Source organism: Talpa europaea, assembly GCF_964194135.1.
Source record: "Talpa europaea genome assembly, chromosome: 4".
Classification (NCBI taxonomy): domain Eukaryota; kingdom Metazoa; phylum Chordata; class Mammalia; order Eulipotyphla; family Talpidae; genus Talpa; species Talpa europaea.
The window spans coordinates 42,643,097-42,666,808 of record NC_140070.1 but is presented as its reverse complement, the minus strand read 5'-3'; the positions used below and the strand labels follow the sequence as shown (position 1 = coordinate 42,666,808).

General features: G+C 40.6%; 1 protein-coding gene across 6 annotated transcripts in view; it reads left to right on the top strand.

The window, feature by feature from the left end:
* Positions 1-23,712, top strand: part of DLC1 (DLC1 Rho GTPase activating protein) — a gene marked incomplete at both ends in the record, with an annotated part of 350,776 nt that overhangs the window by 300,225 nt on the left and 26,839 nt on the right. For 2 of the 6 annotated variants that reach the window (XM_084231359.1, XM_084231357.1), the window contains one exon: positions 9,101-9,137. The exons of 3 other annotated variants lie outside the window; for them this stretch is intronic. In XM_084231359.1, coding sequence (XP_084087485.1) covers positions 9,101-9,137 — 37 coding nt within the window. Of the gene's footprint in view, positions 1-9,100; positions 9,315-23,712 lie in introns of those variants that run through there. One more of the 6 variants, XM_084231355.1, reaches the window with a different exon arrangement.

Below are 23,712 nucleotides of genomic sequence, written 5' to 3'. Positions count from 1 at the left end.
CTTTCTTCTCAGCCTGCATGAACTTAAGGACCCTCAGAGATTCATTTTTCTAACTCAGACAACTAGAGAACTCAATTATAAAATATAGCAGGCTTTTCTAGTTTTATTTTTGCCTTTTATGCTTGTTTTGTCAATCCATAAAAAGAGAGCAATAGTCAGTAAAGAAATAGTTTGTTCAATAATAGAATATTTACATGAAATATTTACTAGAGCCAATCTAGACCTTTCTCTCATAATAAATCTTCAACATCAGCCTTTCACAATTCATAATTCTTATTAACTGGTTTACATTTAAAATTATATTATTTGTTGCCTTTCAATTACCAAAATATATCATAATTCAACTGAATTCATAAGTGGTAATTGATTGAGTTAGTTATCCATGAAAAAGCAAGCTTGACAAAATGCTGCATCTCTATTCTCCTGTTGACTATTAAAGTGAGTTAATGATCAAGAGCTGTGTAGGAGTTTCCAGAAATAACATTATAATGCCCAGCATGTTGCAGTTAGCAGCTAAGAAAAAGAATTGTTTATTATTTTCCAGGCAATTGCTCATACTCAGCCTGTAGTGTCTTTATTTTAGGGCCTAGTCACTATGAAGAAACAGCAACATACAGAACAGGAATCCAAACATCTCCTTAATGAAAACAAACTCATGAGTGATTACACTCAGATTTTCAAAAAACTACAGTAGAAATTTTACTTGAGTAGATGCTTTAGAATGACATCTGGATAGTGATTTAAAAGTCAGCATTTAAGAGCAACACATAAATGGCACTTTTAAATAAGGTCATAGAGAGTAAAACTAAAAATAGTGTCTTTTTTTCCTCACAAGATGAAAGGCTAAAAATGACCACCTTAACATTGTACTTAGTTCCTGAAAAACTTGTAGGTACTCCAGGATTGATTTATAAGTAGAGATACATGCTCACATAGATGTACATTGTACTCATGGAACATTTGAAAATCAAAAAGTTTTTCAAAAACTCACTGCCCCTAGTTCTGCAACTTATACTCTGACCTTGCTGGCCTTTTAGTTGCAAGCATTTATGGAGACATCACTCTATGCCAGACAGCTACATGTGACACTAAGGAGGATAAAGAGAGCTCATAAGCCAGATAGAATTCTTTTTGAGTAAATAATGACACTTACAAGTAAAAATAAAGCAGAAAATCCCATGTTAAATTATTTTCTTTTGCAGATTGATTTCGTGTCTTAGCATTTCTGACTTCAAATGCTATAAGGAAAGCTACTTATGGAAAACTCCTAGTCAGTAACTGAAAAGAACAAATTAAGTAAGACTTTTAAATTTTGTTTAAATCTTGTTAATTTTTTAATACAATAGATAAATAAATATAAAAGGCAAATGATGAGCTAATAAAATATTTTATCATAAATGACAAGTGGAGAATAACCCTAATCTATAAATAATGATTTAAAAAAATCAGTAAAATAATGGTAAAAAAAATTTCACCAAAAAACATTTATAGGATTAAATAGACAATTAGAAAATACAACTGACTAATAAACATGAAAATGTTCAATCGGTATAAGAAAAGACCATGCACAAAAGGAAAAATACTGCCTGATTCCATTTACATGAGTACTTGGAATAGTAAAATTCCTAGAGGCAGAAAATAGAATTTGTTAGAGGGCAAGAAGAGAAGAGAATAAAAATTATTATTAAATGTGCAGAGATCCAGTTGGAGAAGATGACAGATTTCTGGAGAGAGGTAGCAGTGATGGTTACACAGCAATGTGGATGTATTCTTGCCACTGACCTGTACATTTAAAAATGCTTAAAATGGTAAATTTTATGTTATGTATATGTTAGTATCATTTTAAAAAATTCAGTCTGTTTTGTATTCAAACAAAGGTAGACTGAAACAACAATCAGATAATATACTTTTGCCTATTACAGAAATTGAAATTATAAGAGGCAATACTTTAATGTCTTCTATCAATATCCTAATACCCTTGACCCTTAAACTTCTTAATTCATAATTTAAAGAATTTTCAGTCTTGCTCTTTAAAGTGCAAATGCTTTAACATTTGTTATAAAAGAATGTTCGTTTAAAAAATGATAAAATATAAATTTCAACTTTGATCAACTTATTTATGGTATATCCATAAGAGGATGGTGCTACATATAAAAAATCATATTCTTCAAGTATATTAAGTAAAATAGTATATTACAGACAATATGTACTGTGATCCAGATTTTGCACAATAAAAAATGTTGTGCTTGAAAAATGACTGAGATGATAGACTTGAAAATGTAATATATCACACAATTATCTGTGTGGTATGACTATGAGAAGCTTTATTTTTCTCTCTAGTTTCCCATATTTTCTAAATTTTAATGAATATCTTATAATCTAAAATTTAAACAATAAATCAAAAGATAAATATTATCAGTTATAAAATAATGTCTTACAAAGAATCAACACATGTTGTTTAAATAGGTTAATTCAATAGAAAAGCAGCCTAGTTTCTTTCATGGAGTCAAAAATGATCACAATTTTTACTTCCTATGTGCTTGATTTTTTTTTTTTTAAAGATTTTATTTATTTATGCAAGCACGGGGTACAGTCAGAAGCGCAGGAGGGTGAGAAAATTCACCAGAGCCGGAGGGAGGAGCAGAACAGGCAGACTGATGAAACACACTGCTGAGGGGAGCAGGGGGCGCGGCAGGAGAGGTCTGCGTGCCATGAGGGACCCTCGCCCGGTGACTGGGGATCGAACCAGCACTGCAGAGGCTGTGGGCAGCTCCGTAGCCCAGCGCTCAACCTTTGCGCGCTACCAGGGGAGGCCCACCCATGTGCTTGATTTTTGTGTGATCCGAGGCCATAGGAGCTAATGGGAGTTGGGGTAGAATTGCCCCGGTGCCAGCCCTCCTGTGTTCACTTTGCCACTTTCAACAGTGAGGCCACAGATCAAGCAACCTTTATGATCATTCAATCATAAAGCCTGTCCAATTGAGGGAGTCTACTGATAATGAGTCAGGAAATCAAACCCAATGACTTACCTAATCACGACTGAGAATTCAGTGTTCACCCTCTTCACTGAATGTCATCACAGAGAACTTGTCTCTTCCTACTCTCTGCCTAAGAGCGATGTCCTTAAATTCTCTCTTCATGTTCATTCTGTTTCACTCAGGATTCTGCATTTTCTAGGGTTGACTAAGTATTTGTTGAATTTTTCATTGTGCAATGCTAGTGTTTCACCCAGGACTCTACTTTTTCTGGGATTGACTAGGTATCTGTTGAATTTTGAGAAGTACAACGCCAGGCTTGTTCATACTTGGGGCTTGAGTGATGATCTAAAAGGTAGAGTTATATCACATTTATGCAAGAATAAGTGACTCCACCCTCCCAACTGAAAGGACTATTTATTGAGAGACATTAACCTCCATATTTTTAATTTTACACAATATCTTTATAATCATAAAATTCATGATTAAATTGTGGTCAAAAATCATAGTCAAAAAAAGTCTGACTGAACAAAAATGCTATCCGAGGTAACATTTGCAGGGGGCAAATTTATTTCACTACTTAAGCCTTTTCTGTCTCCTCTTACCCCACTCTATACCACCAGCATTTGGATTTTAAATACTTGTGAAAAAAGTTAATTACCCAGTATGGTAAATGGTGGGGAAAGAACTCATACGTGGGTCACTGAACTTAATCAGAAATGACTGTTTAAAGGCTAACCATTAAATTTCAAATTTAACGATCTCTCTTAATTAAATACTGTTTAAAATTTATTTTCAAAAGGTACTACTATGTCATATATCCTTTGAACATTACAAATAAAAATTATTTTTCATACTCTTTCACAATATCCCATTGAACACAAATTATGTTACGACATTTTCCAAATGCGGGAGTCTTTCGTTCCTGTGGGAGAGGAATACATTTCCAAAGAGATCTTTTGGCTCAGATCACTAGAGCAGAGGTTTAAACTCATTGCCCCAGGGCTAATTGAAGTCCAAAGTTGAAATTACTTGAAATGGATTTAGGTTTTTTTTCAATTTGTTGCCAGGTTTGATATTAAAAAAACTAAAAGTTTCGAGGTTTGATATTAAAAAAATTGGGAGAAACTGGACTTCTTGAAAAATCTTTTAGCCCTGAACAGCAGGGTTGCTGGGTTAACACGTGTTGATACCAGACAGGTTGACAGGCCCAGGTTGCCTCTCACAAGCCCATTGTGACTTGCTCTACTCTCCAGTAGTACCTGCCATGTGCCTGGAGACACTCGCTTTTTGTCTTTTTTCTCCCTTAAATTCTCGTAGTTTATTTTCTATACCCTACTTTAAAGTTCAGAGCAGATTTTCAACATTAAATAGGGACATGTACCAAGTTTCAGATATTTATTAATCAGTATAAAATAAACCCCAACACAATACACCAACATGATTTTGTGCAGTTAAAGAGGAAATGGAAAGTGGAAAATTGTGTGGATGGCTTCTGGTAAGACCTTCACTTTAAGCAACTTTATCGTAAAATACTTCATTTTGAAGTCTGGACCCTCTTTCTTCATGTTGCTATAATCTACATTCACTGAGTAGTACTTGTATTGATCATTGGGACCTACTTTGTTCTATGGTTTTGAGTTATTCTTTCTGTCTCAACTGACGGGCGTGAACAAAGCCAGAGCATGACGTACAGCACTGTTCTAGTACCTCTGGCTCCAATAAATACAAAGGAGCAGGTCAAGCTAGGGTGCTTCTTGGCCTGACTGAGGATCTGGAGGAGCATGGCTGCAGGACGGGACACACAATAGAGTAGGGGGAAATGCTAAAACTTGTCCTTGGGCAATATCAGTTATCTCTAGCATCAATAATTAAAATAGAGTGGCTCTCTTACTCAGTCATCTGTCACATGCAGTTTAGGCATCAGTTATATGGATTTTCTTTCCTTGATAAGTCTATAGCTGAATGTGAAAGCATCCAAATAGAGTCTGAATGGGTTCCATGAAACTTACAAATGAAAAGAACATGGCAGGAAGGGAATGCCACAGGTCTTGTGTCATCTCTATTTTAAATCTGCCATTGAGAACAAATAATTACCATACAGTAGTGATAAGACCTGGTGTCATTTGTGATGGTTTTTTATTCTCAGATATAGAAGGGATTTTGGAAGAATAAGACTGCTATGGGAAAATAGGCTATACTCATTCCTGCCCCTGAGAGCGAGTGTTTCAACACTAAGTTTTATGTGATGTAGACAAGCTAACCTACTTCTAAAATTGTCTGCCTATGACAGACAAATGAAACCTTGGGTGATGAGTGAGTAGAAGTTCAGTGAAGAAAACAACGAGTTATCCAATGGATAACTTTCATTTATCAATAGTAAAGTGCCACTGTTTGTGGACCATCTTAAAGACTTTTTCACTCCTTTTTCCCCCAGTTTGTAAAGAATCTTCAGATATACAAAGGTTAAAGTCAAGTCTTATTTTGTTTTGTTTTAATCTTCTCTTGGATAGTTATTTAAATAGAAATTGCCATGTTCTTGTTATGTGTGCCCATTTAGTACTATCAAAAAATAAAGGTTAACATTATTGAGCACTTACGTGCTAAGTACTATGCACATTATCTTATTCAACTCTTGTAAGAACCCTATGAAGTATGCAGTATTTTGACCTCCTCCTGTAAAGATGAAAAAGCTGATGTTTAAGGGGCTAAACATGTGTTCATCACTCAACTCAAAAGTCCTGCTTTCAACCACTATTCTTTCTACAAGTGTTTCAGCCTTCAAAATGTAGCATGTCAATTTCTAAAGGAGCAAGAATTAAGCTATGAAAACTGGACTTTGGCCCAGGACACAGGCTGTGTCAATAAACCAAAGAATGGAAGATGATGTGATTCAGTGAAGGCTAAACACAAAGCATTGCATCAGTAAGGAAAATGATTTTGGAATTATTAGTGTTATTAGATGATGAGCAATCCATATTATACAAGCATCCAGAGAGATGTAATGAAACTAGAGAAGATCCAGAGAGGAGAACATGAGAATCAAAGAGAAAGACATGGGGCTTGAACAAGAGACAATAAAGATTAGCATGTTTTATTAGAAGATAGTACTTAGTGGGGATAGATTTATGAGGATTGCACAGATTGCTTGGAACCTGATTAAATTAAAATACAACTTTACCCAGCTGGTAATAAACATTGAAAAGTTATTCTAAGAACTGACATGCTTTGAAGGAGGCCTAGCTTATCTATATTTTTAAGGTTTGCATTTTTCATAAATGTGGGAAACTAATATGTTGAGGTGGTTTATTCCTATTTTCTAAGTTTACACACTGCAGTCTCATGATATTTTCATCATGCAGATCTGATCATGGGATGCTTTCTTCACTTAACTGGTTTCTCACTGTTTCTCACTGTTAAAGATAAAACAGTCCTCTACACAGACATGCAGAGAATTGAAAGTTCCTGTCCTTCCTTTTCCAGCCTTCCTGAGTCACACTGTCCCTCACTGGTAACTCTTGGTGCTCTTGTTACAGGGCAGGGAGAGGGGCAGCCCAAACCCCGCAAACCTGCCTACTTTACATAGGGTTCTGCCATCAGCCGCATTAACACAAAACATGAGACTTTAATGGGAAGGAACTTTAATACAATTGGGAAACAATACAGGAAAGGCCAAGAATCTAGTTTCTAAATCAAGCACCCAAAGTTACCCATCCCCTCATGGGTAAAACTCTATCCAAATGGGATTGGCTCAGAGCAAGGCCCCAAAGCCTGCCACAAGTCCAAAGCATCTTCCAGTGGGGACCCACAGAAATGGGTCAGAAACAACCAGACAAGCCCGGAAAGAAAAGAGCAAAATCAAAATCAAGATAAAAGCTGCCATTGTCACCTCCCCACGGGTCTCACCTATATCTGTGTCACCCAGTCCACGACCAAAAGACAAGAACAGTTTCTTCACTTGTGTCTAGGCTCCATGTGCCTCCTCCAGGTCTCCTTCTGGCTCCATCCTGCTTCCTTCCTCAGTCTCCTTTGCAGCTTCTTCTCTCCCTGCTCAGCTCCACCCTCCCTTGGGTGGGGCAGGAAACCTGGTCCCCTTTCCTGGGGACCACCCTGTTACATTCTGACAGTTTCTCTGGCACCCAAATTTCAGAGGACAGCTTTGTCTTGTCTCCTTGAGCCCAGTGAGGTTCCCTACCTATTTCCTGGGCCCTCACAACACCCCTTTTTCATACAGCCCTTGGTGCTTCTCCCAACCCCCACCTTTGTGTCCCCAGCAACTGTAATCAGGTAGAAGCAATGGAGATACCTGTCGAATCAATGATCCCCATGCCCTCCTGAATGCCACTCTCCAGACCTGAATTCTGGTTTGAGCAATGAGGAAGCCTGTGGTGGTGAGAACATTTTCATTTTCCTTGTTTTTGAAAAGGTGGAGTGAAAAGGAATCCTCCTCCACCCCGAAGTGTGTGCAAACCATAATGTGACTATGAAATCAATACAGCTTAAAACTATAAGAGATACTAAAGTCTCCCATTTGCATGTAACCCCATTTAAAAACAGACTTTGCCCCCAGCTGCTTCTCCTCTCCCCAGATGTTATTTCCCCTGAAAACACTCTGTGCATTTCACCTATTAATTTTGTTTATTCTTTTCTCACTAGGAAGTAGACTTTAGGAGTGAAGGGGATTTTTTTCTCACTGCTGTATCTCCAGAATCTAGAAAAGTGTTGGGCACATAGTAAATGTTCTTAGTGTGTTTATTTAACGAATGGGTTTAGATTGGTAGTTGCTTTGCGCAGAGGTATTAGGCAAAAAAAACCACCAGTTAGCCCCAATTAAATTTTTATGGAACTCTGGTCTGAATTTTTAAATCTTACTGAGTTGTATTCAATTGCGATCTTTAAAAAAAAAAAAAAAGGCGTCCGGTTGTATCAGGGGCGCTCAAATTACAGTCATCAGTGACTTGAGGGTTTGTAAAAATGCAGATTCTTACCATGGGCGATTCTCATTATGCAGTCTGGAGTGGGCCCCTAACAGTTCGGGAGCTGTGTTGGATCGTGGCCCAAGGGCTAAGGTTTGAAAAAACACTGGCTATAACTGTGCAAACAGACTCAACACGTGCTGAGCAAAAACTCAATCCTTTTCTACAGCAGTGTTTATTACCTACATTCCTTCTGCACCCCTGTGGGTCTAGCAGGCTAATGAATGTTCAAGGGATAGGTATTCTTCTTCCCATTTTACAGATCTGGAAACACGATTCACACCCTAATTCCCCTCCATTCCCGCGAATTTTACGCGGTCCCCACCAAGATGAAAGGCATAATAACCTATGTATGAAAAAGAAAAAAAAGTGCAGAACTACCAAGAAAAAGAGGAAATGTGTGCGTTGTCCGAGAGTCCAGCCTAGACTTTCCCAGCAAGTAAACTCCTTGAGGTTATGTACAGTCCTTGCTTTGCCCCGACCCCTCCCCCCAGGCCAATAGTTGGAGACTTTTTGGCGCTTCCCGCTGCAGACTTGGGGGCCCGAGGAAAACATTCCAATCTGCGGCAGGGGAGGGGCGGGCGGGGTGAGGAGGCGGGGTCAGTGGCGCCTGAGGCTGCGGCGTTCGATTCCCGCCGCGGGGAGCTGGAGAGAGGTGGGCCGGCGGGCGGGATCCGGGCGCGGGGCGGGGCGCGGGGGAGAGCGGGCGGGGTGGGACCTGAACACCGGGGATGCTGCGGCCGTTGACCCGGGCGGCGCGGGGCGCAGACGCTGCCGGACCTCGCCCCTCCCCTCGGAGGTGGGCCTTTCGGGAGGGCGCGGCCCGCTAGGCGCACGGAGGGCCGTGCGTTCCAGCTGCCAGAGTGAGGGCGCGCGGCTCCTACCCGGGCCATGGCCGAACTTTCTCGCAGCAGGAGCTACCGCTCCCAAGCTCCTCGCCCCGCTCTCTAAGCGCTCGACCCCTTGGCTTCTGAAAAGTCCGCGTTCTTTCTGGGGCTGCGGCGGGGAGCGCCCAGCAGCGATCAGGATGCGCTGAAGACCTCCGAGGCGCGCGTCTTGGGTGCCGCCGCGGGTCCTGGCGCTGGAGCTGAGCTGCCGCGGGCTGCCTCGACTTCCCAACCGCGCGCCGGCAGCCCCCCGCCGCACTTGATGTGCAGAGAGAAGCGAGACACCATGATCCTAACACGTAAGCTAGACTTGTGCCTTGCCGTCGCGCCAGCCGCGGGAGCCAGCTGCGGAGGGGACCCGCCGCGGAGGAAATGTCACCCCGCCTTGTCAAGTCGGTGCCTGGCGTTCTGTGCTTTTGAAACGTTTTTCGAAGAGACTCGGGATCGAGTCGCCCGAGGTTTCTGGAGTGAAGGAGGTGGAGTGTGGGGGAAATCAAGGGTCATAATTTGGGGAGGGAAGTTTTAATCGCGCGTAATGAGCCCTGACTGTACTCATTACTGGGGGGGCGCGTGCTGGCGCTCCTGGTGGACTCAGGGAAAGGCTGCGGGCTGGGGAGCTAATCAACCGATGAAGTGAAGCCAGCTTTATCTTCCCGCTCGGCTGGGGGCCCGGGGCAGGCTGTGGGCGCAGGACTGGGCTGGGGGCGCAGGCCCGGTGAATTCCAGCAGCTTCTCAGGCAGCCCCGCTGTGCTGTTCTTGTTCTAAACCTCTGCAAGGCACGACCGCCTTTCTGCATACCTTTCCCTTGGGGACCGTTCAGAGCTCGGTGCTTGCTGTCCCGAACCATAGAAGTCCAAAATCAGCGTTGGCTAGCCAGAAGTTTATTATTTAGGGACGCCTAGACTGTTATGGCACTTGGATTTTTTTTTAATTGCTTAAAGGTAAATTTACTAAAAAGTTTTAATTTTAAACCGTTCTTATTCAAGTATTGTAAATGCTGGAAAATGACTCAGACTCAGGCAGTAAAGTCTAGGTTTGGTGGCTGCGGGTCCCTGGAGAATCTTGAAGCTATTAGCCAGCCCCATGGCTTTCAGGTGAGGGTCTCCTGCTACGAAGACTTGCAGTGAGCCTTCCTGTGCTGGGAGGTTGACTGGGGTTGCCTAAAATACCCCCTTGGTGATGTCCATGCCCTTGGCGTAGGGCTTCGGAGGAGACGCCGCTGCGCGATTCCAGGGCAGGCAAAAGGAAGGAAGCACGCCGCCGGTCCGGCCTTTTTTTCCTGTCGTAGGCAATGGATTTTTGGAAAGCTGCCTCAGTTTGTGCCCTGGTCCCCACCTCCAACGTCATGGGGTGGGCCTTTGATCTTTCGCAAGAGTTACACTCCTGGCTGTGGCCAACCGACCTTGCCACGTGTCATTTTATGCGTCTCTCTGGCTCACAGCCTCATGGTCCTTGGGGAGTTAGAATAGACCGGGGTGAGACTGGCAGGGTGGGAATCCTGGGTCTGCAGCCTCCTACCTGGACGAATCTAGGAAGTGACACGACCTCTCTATATGTACCTCCTTCAACTGCAGCATGAGGGTAATGACTATATTTATCAGGTGGGGAGTTTGTATTAATGTAGCTGATACAAGTGGTTAGCACATTGTCTGATACAGATGTTAAGCCAACATCCAATTTATGCTAATTCCTCTAGAATGAAAACTTTGCAAGTCGTCATTAATCTGCACTGTGGAGAAGAAAGCTTTGCTCCACACAAGCTTTGAGTTAGTCTTTTTACACCCAACATGATTAGCAAAGGGGTTCTTTCTCAGGAATCAGGGGCTGTTTGGGCCATTGGTGAGGTGAAGGAATGCAGCCTAGGCATGGCCATCCATTACACATTCATGAGGGTGGCATATATGACGCACTTGGGCAGAAAAAAAAAAATCACAGCTCTGGGAAGGCAGAATCCTGAGTCTCAAATTACATTTTTTTTTTTTTTCAAAACTGTTTGCTGAAGGGATGAGGGAAAATAATAGCCCAGCAGAACTCTGAATGTAAATCTCTCAGCAGCTCCAAGAGGTTGACTAATTCAGCATCCATCTGGACTGCAGGCTGGTCCTCTGCTGAGATAATTTGCAGACCATAAGTGTGGAATTAATGGAGGCACCCAGTGCCATCTTGGCTTTCAGACTGCAGCAGATGGTCAGAGCGGTGCCCTGTAAGTCAACAGCCCCTCTAGTAGAAGAACTGAAGTCCTGGGGAATGAGTGTCAAATAGTTAGCAGATGTGCATTCAGAAGTTATTTCGAGACATTTTCTGAGAAAATGTTGGCAATTGCGTGTACTTTAACGTGGCATGCCAGATTTACAGCCTGGCCAAAGCCTGAGTGCATATTTTTTTCATTACCACTACTGTTCAGAGTTTAAAATGAAGCACTAAAGACTAACTTTCTCTCCCAGCTGTTTTTTTAAGTTTGCTTTTGACAAAAACAAATTTTATTTTAATTCCAGCTAAATGACACCTCATACCAAACATTCTGGAAGTTCAAAAGGGACTCTGACTTGGTTTCCCCAACTCACAGAATCAGAATACATAGGTCCCATTTTAAATGTTCCCCTTGAGTGGATGAGAAACATGATTTCTATGACATATATGTGTCTTAACTTCCCAATTGCAGATCTTAGGAGAAATACTCCTACTTAAAGAGTTTAAAGTTGGAACACTTAAGCAGTTAACTATAGCTAACTGAAAACAAGTCTTAACTGCACAAATCAAAAGACTGGTTCTGGAGCAAGAAGGAGATGTTAGTTACCCTTTCACCTGAGGATTCTCTTTGTTTATGATTTTGTTGTTATTTTCTACTATAGGCCAAAGAGCAAAGACCAAACAAAACTTAAGAGCATTTTAACATTAGAAAGGAATGGTCAGATGCTTCTGGAAAATATACCAGATTAATAGAAAAGTATGGCATGATTAAACAAGTTATTACTATAACATGAGTAAAAGATATATCTAAAACTTCGACTTTTATTTCTAGAACTAGTGTGGGACTTAAAGAGGAATTGGAAGGCCCCAGTGATGTCTTCCAATCAGAGACTTGGTGGGATTCCAAGAGTTGATTTCAGATACCAAAATAAGTACTTGGGTTTCCCTTGGTGTCCTCATGGAGATTTTAAGCCATGATGCAATGCTCAAATGAGAGTGGCATTTTTATGACTTAGGTGGGTAAATATGCAATTTGAACATTCGGGGAAGGACGATTTGGTTCAGAAGTATGGGGGCATCCAAAGTGCAGTGGGTGAAGTGAATGGTACTCTTTTTGAAGAGTGCCTGAGCTGGACAGGATGGTCCAGTATTGTAAACACAAGTTTCTCATGCTTCATTCTCCTTCCTAGCAACAGGAAGAAGGAAATGAGGCTATGCAAAAAAAAAAAAAGACCCTAAAAGGCTCCAGACAATACCTGACCCACCCTACCATTCACTGAAACAACCAGAAGACTTGCAAATGTAAAAATAACTTCAGATGTTTCCCCTTCCTCTCTGGATATTGCCAAATCACTAAAGACCAAATTCTCTGCGCTTTAGAATCTTATAGCAAACCTGGCCCCATGGTGTCACTGGCAGAGAGGCTCACACCATGCCAGGCATGTTCTTGAAATGATAAACCAGACCAGGGGAGAAGGGTGATTTTCATTTTTCGTGTTTGCATAGCTCGATAATTAGAACTACATGAGTTGGGATCCAGTAAAGGAGAGAAATTTTTATTTCTAAATTTGGTTATTCTCCTGCGTTTCTCTGAGTGCTTATTTTATCAAGATCTGTCCCCCAAAATACTTTGGAGTTATTGGGCTACAAGCTACAATGCAAAGAAATATACATTAAGGATTTAAAGAATTTTTTTTTTCCCCACAAGGTAAACTATACCCAACCATACGGTGTAAATATCCAAAGCTGGTCCTAAAATAGTCTCAAGTCTTTTTCATGGCTGTAAAGTTAGAAAGAAAACACTTCTCTGGAGCAGCTTTTACAATGATCTATCTTTGACTCTTAGCCATTGCAGGAAAAATACAGAAATTTGAAGGTAAGAGGATAATTCCTCTTTATAAGTAAGGCAGTGTTATTGGATTAAAATATGTTTTATAGGCAGAGGTTGCTGATGTGAGTGCAGATAATGCTGTTTTATTTTAACCTCAAATTAGTCAGAAATGCAGTTAATGTGAAAGGGTAAGATTCTCATCTGAGAAAGTCTCTTCCTGTCTCTGTACTTTTCCTTGTTGGGACCCTGTGTTATTGTTAAGGATTATCATGATCAATGATAAGGAGTAGGGTGTAGTCCTGCTGGGGGTTCTTTAATTAGGACTATTCTATCTTAACATTTTTTTTTTCACCAGCTGTTCCCTCCTTGCCATCAAAGTTGGTGGTGGACAGGAAGAAAGCCTTGCTTATTTAGCCAGTATGTTTATAGTCTCTCACAAGCAACAGTCTAGAATGGATCCTCCTTTTTAACTTTTATAAGAAATCCATAAACTTTCCAGATAATAGCAATATTATAGAAACTAAAACTTTTCATGCAGTTTCCATTCATTGTCACATTTAATTTTCATGACAAGTTGACAAAGTATGGTTATAATTATTCCTATCTTACAGATGAAGAACCTAAGGCTTGGGACAGTTAAATACCTGAGATCGCTGGACACGCAGAGCTAGGATTTCAACCTCATAGATATGAGGATAGAGTCCAATTTATGAAGATACATTTGATAGGACTTTATTCAATTTAGGAAACAGTATTTGGTGGTCATATAGAACCTTGTAACTTTACAGTTTCCTAGGGTCTTATGTTCACAGGTAGGGAGCTATACTTCAGGGATCAGGAATGACAAAAATAGTGATTCAGCCCCCATCTTTAACACTTGGGGAGGAGGGAGTCCGGGTGCTGGTTTCCAGCTTCCGTACTGAATAATGCTCACTTCAGTGGACGTGTTTTAAGACTATATGTCTAAGGGAAAATTTGCTCCCAGGTGGTCCTGAAAACACTGGAGTGTCGTCTTGGAGATGCCTGCTTTTGGGCACCTAAAAGATCAGGTCTTTAAAATCAAGGAAACTGTAAGGAATGCATTTCTCTTAATCACCCATCTTTATTTTTTTATTCTGCTGCTAAACTGAATTTTCTAGTGGCAAATGCTCCTTTTTTATTCACACAGACATCTGCTCATGGGAGGTGTGGGGGACTTTTCATGTCTTAACCCCCTCCAGCCCCCAAGAGAAAAATCAAAAGCAAGTGAAGTGAAGTCTGAGGTCAGGGAAGCTGAGTCCTCAGATGCCTCTGACACCTCCCATCCACATTTTGTTCTCGTCCCTGCCCCACCTTTGAGTGTCCTGCAGAGAGGACTGGGGCTGCTTCCTGAAGCTTGTCAGAAAGGCGCCTTCCTTCTTGCAGGAGTCTCCAGAGGATGTCTGAGGGACAAAAGTTTTCCACACCCTGAGCTTGTAGCAGTTCCCAGGCTGTGACATTTAGGAAGCCCTGGAGGAAGGGACCCTTGGAGATGAAGTGGCCAGTGGCCCCTGCACTGGGCTGTAGTTCAGCCACACTAGGTTGTGTGTTCCAGTCAATTGACAATGTAGAGAGAAATTGCTGAAACTCTGAAATCATCTTCATCTCTTGAGAAACTGGAAACTCCTAAAGGGCCATCTCCCCACAATGCATTTTTCAAACTGTGTAACTTGACGAAGGGAATCTTATTTGGTGCTTGCGCCTTTGTAGCAGCCATTTTGCATGGGAATTTCCAGAACTGTACAAGGGCAGCCTAGAAAAACATTGCCTGTCCCCGGCAATGTTCCCGGGGACATTGCAGCTGCAGTGCCCGGAAGTCTAGTGACTAGTCCAAGGTCATGTGTGCCTTACGTGGAACTTCACACCCCGTCCTGCCACGTGTGTAAGCAAAATGGGAACAGCAGCAAAATGAGGAGCTACTGTGTGTGTAGGGAGAAGATCACTTACAAAATCAGAAATGTTCCTAGATATATAGATGCATTGGAATCAAATTTTAATCGACAAATGTGTGTGTTTGGGGAAGTGGGTGTCCCCATGAAATAACTCACCTGGAAGACAGTGACTTCTGTTGTTGTTGTTTTGTTTTTCTTTAACGTTTAGGCACAAGCTGAGAAGTCAGGTAGAATAATGTTTCTGTTTGAGGCTAGAGGCATGGCTAGAGGCAGCTTTATATTAACCAGTATCTTCCGTGTTCTTATTTTCATTGGTCTGTGATAATGCAGCTTGGTATTTCATTTGATTTGCTGTTTTCTTTCTTCTTTGTCAGGTCTGATTAGAATATGAGTAAATAGTTTCTTTAGAAATCCTCACTATTCCCATTATTTTTGATTTATGGTTGTTGTAGCACTATGGCTTACATGGTGTTTTATATTTCCTGTATTGTATCGCACTGGAGAACTTAGGGCTAACATTGAATATGAGGGAGTTAGATTCAGTGGATAGACTTTGTTAGCATGTGTAAGTAAAAGAATTGAAGTGCCTGCCAACCTTTAATGATGGAGATGGGGCAGCTGGTGCTTTAGGTTTGGAACCAAGTATTTTGCCTTGAATAATAAGTGAAGACAAAAGTTCATTTTACCAAAAATATCAGACTCAGAGAATGAGTCCTAAAAAGTATGTTATTTGAATTGTTTCTTTTCTTGAAGTTGTCTCCTTAATCTATGCAATTATCAGCTTTAAAGGGCTTAATATTTTAAGAGCTCTTTCCAGTCATTTTTCTTAGCAATGCATGGTTGAAATATATATAAGTATTTGATATTGAATATTGGAAGAGTGTGTGTGTGTGTAGACCAAGGTTGTTTTTTTTAACCCAAACCAAATTGAAATGAAACCAAAAGATGTGATAATGTAGTATCCATTTCCTTATTAGCTTATTTTTATTTCAACTTGACTTCTTTGGTGCTGGGAAATAAGTACCAGTTTTTCATTTATTGGAAGATATTTTCTGTTCTTGGAAATAACTGTCAGCTCACATCTGGAGTCCTGATAGAGCCATGTCAGTTGGGGGCTCAAATTTATAGAAAGCTGTTTGCCTTTGTGAGGGAGGAACACATACTTGTTGATGTGAACCACTTGCCTTTTCCTGGTTTATGTATTTTGCAAGTACTTGAACATTGAAGTAAATGATCCCCCAAAGGGGATTTCTATTGATTTAATTTGTGCAATGCTAGAGAACCCCTTCACTGCATAATCCCAGGTATACATTTATAGGGTCTCCTTCTTTGTAAGCAAAACCATTTATTAAGTTGTCATAACATCATTGGCAAAAATGGGTCCTTTTTTCCCCCCTTTATATTATTTCTAGGAATCTTCTTTACTAGAAAGCAACATATCTGTCTCCAACCCTCAAGCAGGAGAAAAAAACTATAAATAATACCCCCAAAACTTCCAGTTCTTACTTGTACTGAAAAACAGTCCAGTGATTTTAAAGACATGGTAATCTTTGTAGACATTGTTGAATTGTGTAGAAAATGCCCCAACCTGGAATGAAAGCTTCAGAGGATCTGGAAACTTAAATTACTTACTCTCTTGAGCCAGCTTCCTCATTTGTAAAGAGAAATAATGAAAAGTCCAAGTCGCATTTCAGCTCCAAATTCACTGATTCTATAAAAACTGGGATGTGGCTATTCCTGAAATACGAACGTAAAAGATCAATAAACAAAGTTAAACTCAGAATTTTCAATGGGTTGAGTATTTTCTTCCTGTAACTATTAATTTTAATGCATGGGCTATAGAGACATACATAAGCAAAGGCTTTAGGGTTTGATTTTTTTTTTTATAGTTCTCTATAATATGGGCATAGGTTTCACAAATCAAGGAATTGACTTATTAAGAAGCAAATTAGAAATTTCAGCAATAAACTTAAGAATTCACAAAACTGGAAAGCTTGAAGAAGTTAGCATTGATTCAGCTTTTTTTAAATTTTATTTTATTTTTTATATAATTCTTACATCATTTTTCATTTTTGCACAATGTATGCATTTTCATTTTGGTTATATTCCCCATACAATTCCCACCCCTTCTTATTTTGGCCCTAATCCCTCCTCTCTTCCCTCCCCCCACCCCCACAGTGTGTCTCTGGTTTATAGTTACTTGTTGATTTTTTTCTTTATTATAATTAGTCTTTTTTTTTTAAAGATTTATTTATTTATACAAGAATCGGGGTACAGGCCAGATGCACGGGAGGGAGAGGATTCACCAGAGACAGAGTGGGGAGCAGAACAGGCAGACTGACGAAATACATTACGGAGGGGAGCAGCAGGCAAGACAGGAGAGGTCTGCCGCGCCATGTGGGATTCTCACCAGCCAGCTAGCCGGCTGGCCAGCTGGGATCAAACCCATGCTGCAGAGGCTGCGGACAGCTTCACAGTGAGGCACTCAACCACCTGCGCCACCAGGGAGGCCCTATTATAACTAGTCTTTTTCCTGGTCCCTTATTTAGGTTTTCTAAATTCCTGCTATGAGTGAGACCATTTGGTATGTTTCTTTCAGCTTTTTAAGGGAAGAAGAGTCTATGTAATTGATAAATCTGAAACATTAACACTAGAAGCAAAACCTAAAGGTTATCTTAGTGAGAAGAGGAAATGGGCATAAAGGAAATTCCAGTCAGAAATTTAGGGAATTTACAAAGCCTATGGCAATCCAAGGTTTTACAAACGAGGAAACAGGTGCTGAGAGATTATCTTTATAACTAAGCGGTGGATTCGTTCCTAGACCAGTTTTCCTGGTCTGGTATAGGTAACACTTTGCCTTCTTTCTGTGATAGATTATTAGAAGTTTGGGACACCCGGAGGCAAAGCTATTTTTCATCTAAGGAAGTAACACTGGCTGCTCGTTGAGTGACCAGGCTAAGGAAGTGCTTATATCTAGGCTATGGGATAACCTTCCCTTTCTTTGCTCTGTTACACTAAATCCAGACAGCTTACCATTCTTCCTTCTGTGCTGTGCCAGCGTTCACTTAGCAGATTGTCTCCTTTACTTTGAATCTCCTTACCTGCAAACCAGTCATACACATAAGGTCATAACAACCCCTTAGTTACAGGTCACGGCTGAAACGTGCTCACGCAGCATCCCCACCAGCAGGATAGGTCATCTGGGTTGTCCACCTCTGAATGGCTTTCCTGTGTCTCATCACACTCTCCCCATGCTATGCAGAAATCTAAGTTTCTTTTCTTATTTTTGTTTTGAAGAAAAAGCTATGCATGAGATAATATAGTGCATGTTATAGTGGTTTCTTTGGTAGGTAACAGATAGCATTTTGAAAACAGAATAGAAAAATTTAAGAATGCATCAGTAATTGTAAGTGCCATTTGGTGCAACTTGTTTCAGTTTTACACATGCTTAATCTGCACATATGTATACATGAATGTGTGTATACATGCATACACACACAGAGAAATACATGTGTGTGCCAGGGTTCCAATGTAAAGGGTGTACCTTTTGTGGATATTGGTCGGAAAAGTTATGACCGCTTCATTAGAACAAAATCATACCATTATTTTCTTTATTCATACAATGTTTATTGAGTAACTGAGCAATTTAAAGCCTGAACACTGTGTAGAGGCTTGGGGATATTTAAGGGAGTGAAACAGATGAAGAAAACCACCCTTGTGGTGCTTTAGAGGGGTGAGACATAAAGTCAACATAATGAATAAGTGCTTTGGAAGAAGAAAAATAAAGCAGGACAAAGTGGGTGGGGTGGGTGAGAAGAGACCAGTCTGACTACATCAGTTTACCCAGGGGAGACAGGGTGCCACGTCAGATGTGGAAGGAGGTAGGGCACGTGGACCACGATCAGTACCTGGGCTTTCACTTGTCAAATGGGAACTTGTTGGCACTATCTGCCCAGGGTCACTTAGGTCTTAAACATGTGGACCTTAAATAGCCATCACCTCATACTCAATGGCAAACTACCTTTTCAGTTGGCTTCCTGCTTTGGGGCAGGAACTCCTGTCTTTGTCTCTGAACACCGCTGGCAGCACACTGAGATGTTCAAGAAATAACTTCCTGAAAAAGGAATGGGAAAATGAAGGATGGCTTCCCTTACTTGTGTGATGGTACTAGCTATACCTGAAGGTGGATTGGCATCAGCTCCTTTTAGGTCAGGTGGCCTTGGAAATGGAATGAGTACTCACCAGTCTCCCAGAAGCTTCCAAACTGGTTTGTTTCAGAATATGTACAGCAGATGCTTGAAATTTTTTTTAGGTACCTAAGGGTAGGAATGCTGCTAGGCACTAGTTAAAATCTTTGCTGTGATTAGATAACATTAGAATTTAATAAAGATTCATTTTACATAGGTAACTCCTGATAACCAGTCTTTGGCATTTATTTTTATTCACTGCAAAGAGAAAGGGGCTCCAGTCATAGTTCTTAATCCATTTTTGAAGAAGAGAAAATATGTTGGGATTCCATCTTTTCCTTCAAACAAATGTGCCTGCATCCAATGTAGAAAAAGGCAGTCTTTGAGACTGTACTAATGAGTTAAAGATCAGAGTTCACTCAGACTGAGGAAGTTGTAGGGTGGTATAGGGGGAATTCATTTGAGACAGGGAGAGAACAGGTTAAGAGATTAAAGTGTGAGGGAGCATAGTGCATTCTGGGAACCCTAAGGAATTCAATAAGAGTAGAGCAAAGCTTGCATTTGGAGACCTCCCAGTAGCTGAATTACACAGAAGTCATATTGTGAAGGCTGGGGGTCTTTGCTGAGGAGTTTGGGATGTATCTGGAGAGTCACTCGAGTTATCAAGGAGACAGTGACATAATGAATCATGTATTTCTTAAAAATCAACTCAGAGACCCCGTGACACTTTGGTCTAATATGATCTGTTGAGGGCAGTGTGGCAAGGCTTATCAGAGTTCAGCTGGGAGGCTGTCAGGAAAATCCAGGGGAGAATATGTCCACGATAAGGAAGAAATGTTGTCTGGCTAACTTCTCAATCCTGATACCTATAGATTTACTTTTGGAATTTTTGATAAAAATGCTCTGTCCAGGCTCTCTCTAGGCTGAGAAAATCAGAATTCCTGGGAGCAGGTGATGGTGGGTGGTGGGTTAGCCCCTGGAGGTGATGCCTTCTGTATCAGAGCTGAGGGTCACGACATCTCATCTTGCTAAAAGTGTGTGGGATCCTGCTTTACCTCTCCATGATGTATGATCTCCCAACCACACAAGGTGAAGATAGGCTGTTAGTTCCCATCTGCTGGGCAGACCTGTAAGATTAGCCACCTTGACAAAGGCTTGTGATTCAATTAGCAGAGTCTACCTTTCTTCCGGGAATCTGTGAGACCAAGGAGTGGGATACATGTTGGTTTGGATCAGAAAGCACCGTCTTGCCTTCACACAGCTCACTTGCTTCTCTGTGGCTATAAAAGCATTAACTTCTCCACAGAGCTTTTCCTAGTTGGGGTATTCCAAGGAATCTGGAAAGTGCTTGAATTTTCTTAAGTTCCTCTAATTCCTTAGGATTTCCCTGACGTGATAAATTCTATGTAGTGCTTGCCTTGATGTTGGTAGCCTGCTGGCAAAGAAAGCAGAGAGCCTGAGAGTTCCCACTCTGAAGACCAAACAACATCCTGCTTTGACCCAGTTACTGTGACTCAGCCACCTATGAGTGGCGATTTCAACAGAATGATGACAGGGTTGGGGGAATTTCTGTTGAACTTATTGTTGAGGGGTAAGGGGAAGATAGGGTCATCCCCTCATGCCAGGAAATGGGCAAATATGGTCTCATGATTCCCAGCCATACACAAAAAGGGTCTCCTGGCCATCATTCATGTAATATAACTAATCCTTAAAGCTGTTTCCAGTAAAAATTTCCTGTTTCCTCCTTAACACATTTGTCTGTTGTTTACTGAGAGAAAACTTAGATAGAAAAGCTTCTTATGTCCATTGTAGTTTTAGTTTTTGATGGCATTTTGGCCAAATCATTGGAGAATGATTTTTTAAAATCTTCGCATTTTCACCCCACAGCTCAAATAGACTGAAGGGAAAATCGTGCCCTGACAGCCAGTTAGAGGCATCAGGGAGGTAAGGTGACTGGTAATGTAACATGACAGGGCTTTTTTTAGTGTCTTAAATGTTTATTGTTATATTTTTTAAGGAGTCACTTGTCTTGCTCATTTCTGTATCTTAGTCCCTGCTCTCTGAATGTAGAGAAAGCTTGTTTTTAAGGAGAAGTGGCTATTTCCCCACTTATTTCCTTATCTCTTGGGAGTGATGTTAGTAATCTGCATTTTCACTATGAGGAGTGAATTAATTAATATGATTTAATGTGCTTGGGCAGGGCCTCCTTGGTGGCGCAAGGGTTACATCTCAGTACCATGAAACTATTGGCAGTCACTGTAGCATGAGTTCCATCCCAGGCGAGGAAGCTGACCCACATGGCACAGCAGACCCCTCCTTTCTCACCCACTGCTCTCCTCAGCAGTGTATTTCACTAGATCTGCCTATTCTGCTCCCCACACACCTCTGGCCTACACCCCAGCTCTTGTATGCATAAATAAATAAAATAAATCTTTAAAAATGCTTGGACAAGGCCTTGCACACATTGAGCACTAAATAACAGTTAGTCATTAACAGATTTGTCAAGAGGCATCTGGGAGGACTGCACAGAGGCGGCAGCCTTGAGGATGGGCCTTGAAGGATGATTGAAATCTGATATAGAGAGAATGGTAGAACATTTCAGACCAGGGAGGTCACAGCCATGTGTGGGAAGGAAAACTCCAAGTTTACTTTGGCCAGGATATAGAAGGAGGACAGGGAGCTGAAAAATTAGGTTGATGCCACGTGGCGAGCCTTGCAAACCACACAGAGGTGTTTAGACTTGATTTTCTAGGCAGTGGAGTTACAACAGAGATTTTGAGGGAGAGAAAAGATATTGAAACTCATAGTTTGATGAGCCAAGTTTGAAGAAAGGAGAGCAAGTGAAAGTTATGACTTGGATCAAGGGTGAAACTAGGAAGCATATTCTCTACCTGACTTGAATGTAGACACAGGTTTGTTTCACGTTAAATAAAACAAAAATATTGATTGTTAAATAATCAGCATTTACATTGGTTGTTAGCATTTTCTCTTGACCTACTGGTAATTGGAAAGGATTGGGAGTAAGGTTAGCAACTATTCCATTTATTAAACATCAGTGACAACTTTTCACAAAGAGTTTTCACAACTGTTCTGCAAAGAAGGTAGATTCATTTGCTATACAGCCTAAGTTTTCGTGAGTGAACATTTAAAAATACAAAATAAATCTTACACTTAATCTGTTTCCTGTAGTTTTATATCTAAAAAACACATTTCCATCTATTTTAGGGTGATACTTATGTAATCTCTGCAGTTCTTGGAAGTAAAGTTTTTTCATTATAAGCCTCTAATTAAATTATCTGCCAAAGAAGCAAACCTTCACCTGTTCACATCATTTTTAACCAAGTGTCAGAAGCGTAACTATGTGGACACAGCTTGTTAGATCAAGTTTTGGTCATTTGAGGTCATTTCATTTTCCTAGTGATGGGAAGTAAGAGATTAACATGACAGCTATAGGTATTTATGTGTTACTGAAATTACACAGGCCTTAAGTGAGCAATGTGTGTGGAAACACTTTGAAATTATAAACTATGATATAAATAAATGTAAAGATTTTTCAGGAAAATATCTTTCAAGTCTTTCACTTAAAACCATTGTTTAACAAAGGAAGTCAGGGACATATCCTAAATCATGGCAAAAATCAGCCAGATAATAATGTCTAAGGTTTTGTGTGTGTGCTAACCTGGTGTCATATCTGAAAACTGGGTGAACATTGAGAATTTCTGGTGACTCATCACTTGTTAGATAAAGTACTAAGAAAGCAGCCAATCTAGTGTTCATGTCTAATAATCTGTTCAATGGAAAATAACATCTGAATAGGAGAAGCACAGCATTTCAAATACTTTTTAGAACACTTAGCTCCCTTCCCTGCTCCCCAGGGGCCACTGAGATAGTGGGGAAAGTTTCCTTATTCTTTAAAGTAAAATATTGAGTTTTTATATGCTTTTCCAGCACTGTAGGTTTTTATAAAATGTTCATGATTTTATTCAAAGCTTCCTAATTCCTTTCTGAGACAAGGTATAAAACATAAATGCATTAAAATAAAGTTATACACCAGCTAATTCACATTTGAATATAAATCACTGTATATTCTTTTATTCAGTGAAGACACTGAAGTTGTTACATATCTATGGCACTTTGTCCTTGACCAACAATTCAGTGAATTATGTTTAATTATGTACTACTTTCATGGCTGCATTGAAAAAAATTCAAGAAAGTAAGTGACCATGCCATGTATATCCATCCTAAGGCCCTAATTGTTTTTAGTTAGTATTAACTTACTCATCAGAAGGTAGAGGGTTTTCTCTTTAGCCTGCTCAGTAAGGTCATTCCTACTTGGTTTAATGAATTTGAGTGTCCTTAGTAACCTTTCTTTAAAGGGCAGGAACTCCTGTGGAGAAAGCTTTGAAACCACAAAGTTAACTAGACAAAAGTAAGACATGTAGACAGCTCCTAATATGGCCCATCCGCCTCCCACCTGGTTCAGAGGAGAGATGCTTAATGATGATTTGAATCTGGAATAAATTAAGCCATGTTGAGACATTTATGAATGAGTGAATGGCCTTACATAACTACTTTTCTAATGGCCTGAGGAAGAGGGAAGAAGGGTTGAAAGAATATTTTTTGTGCAAACAGAGAAACTAATTAATGTACCCAGGACCTCTTCTGTGAGTCTGTTTTAACGGGATTGTAAATATGTGCTTGAGTGAGTTTGAACACAGCGTGTCAGTTGCTCTTGGCCTTTCTGTTTATCAATAC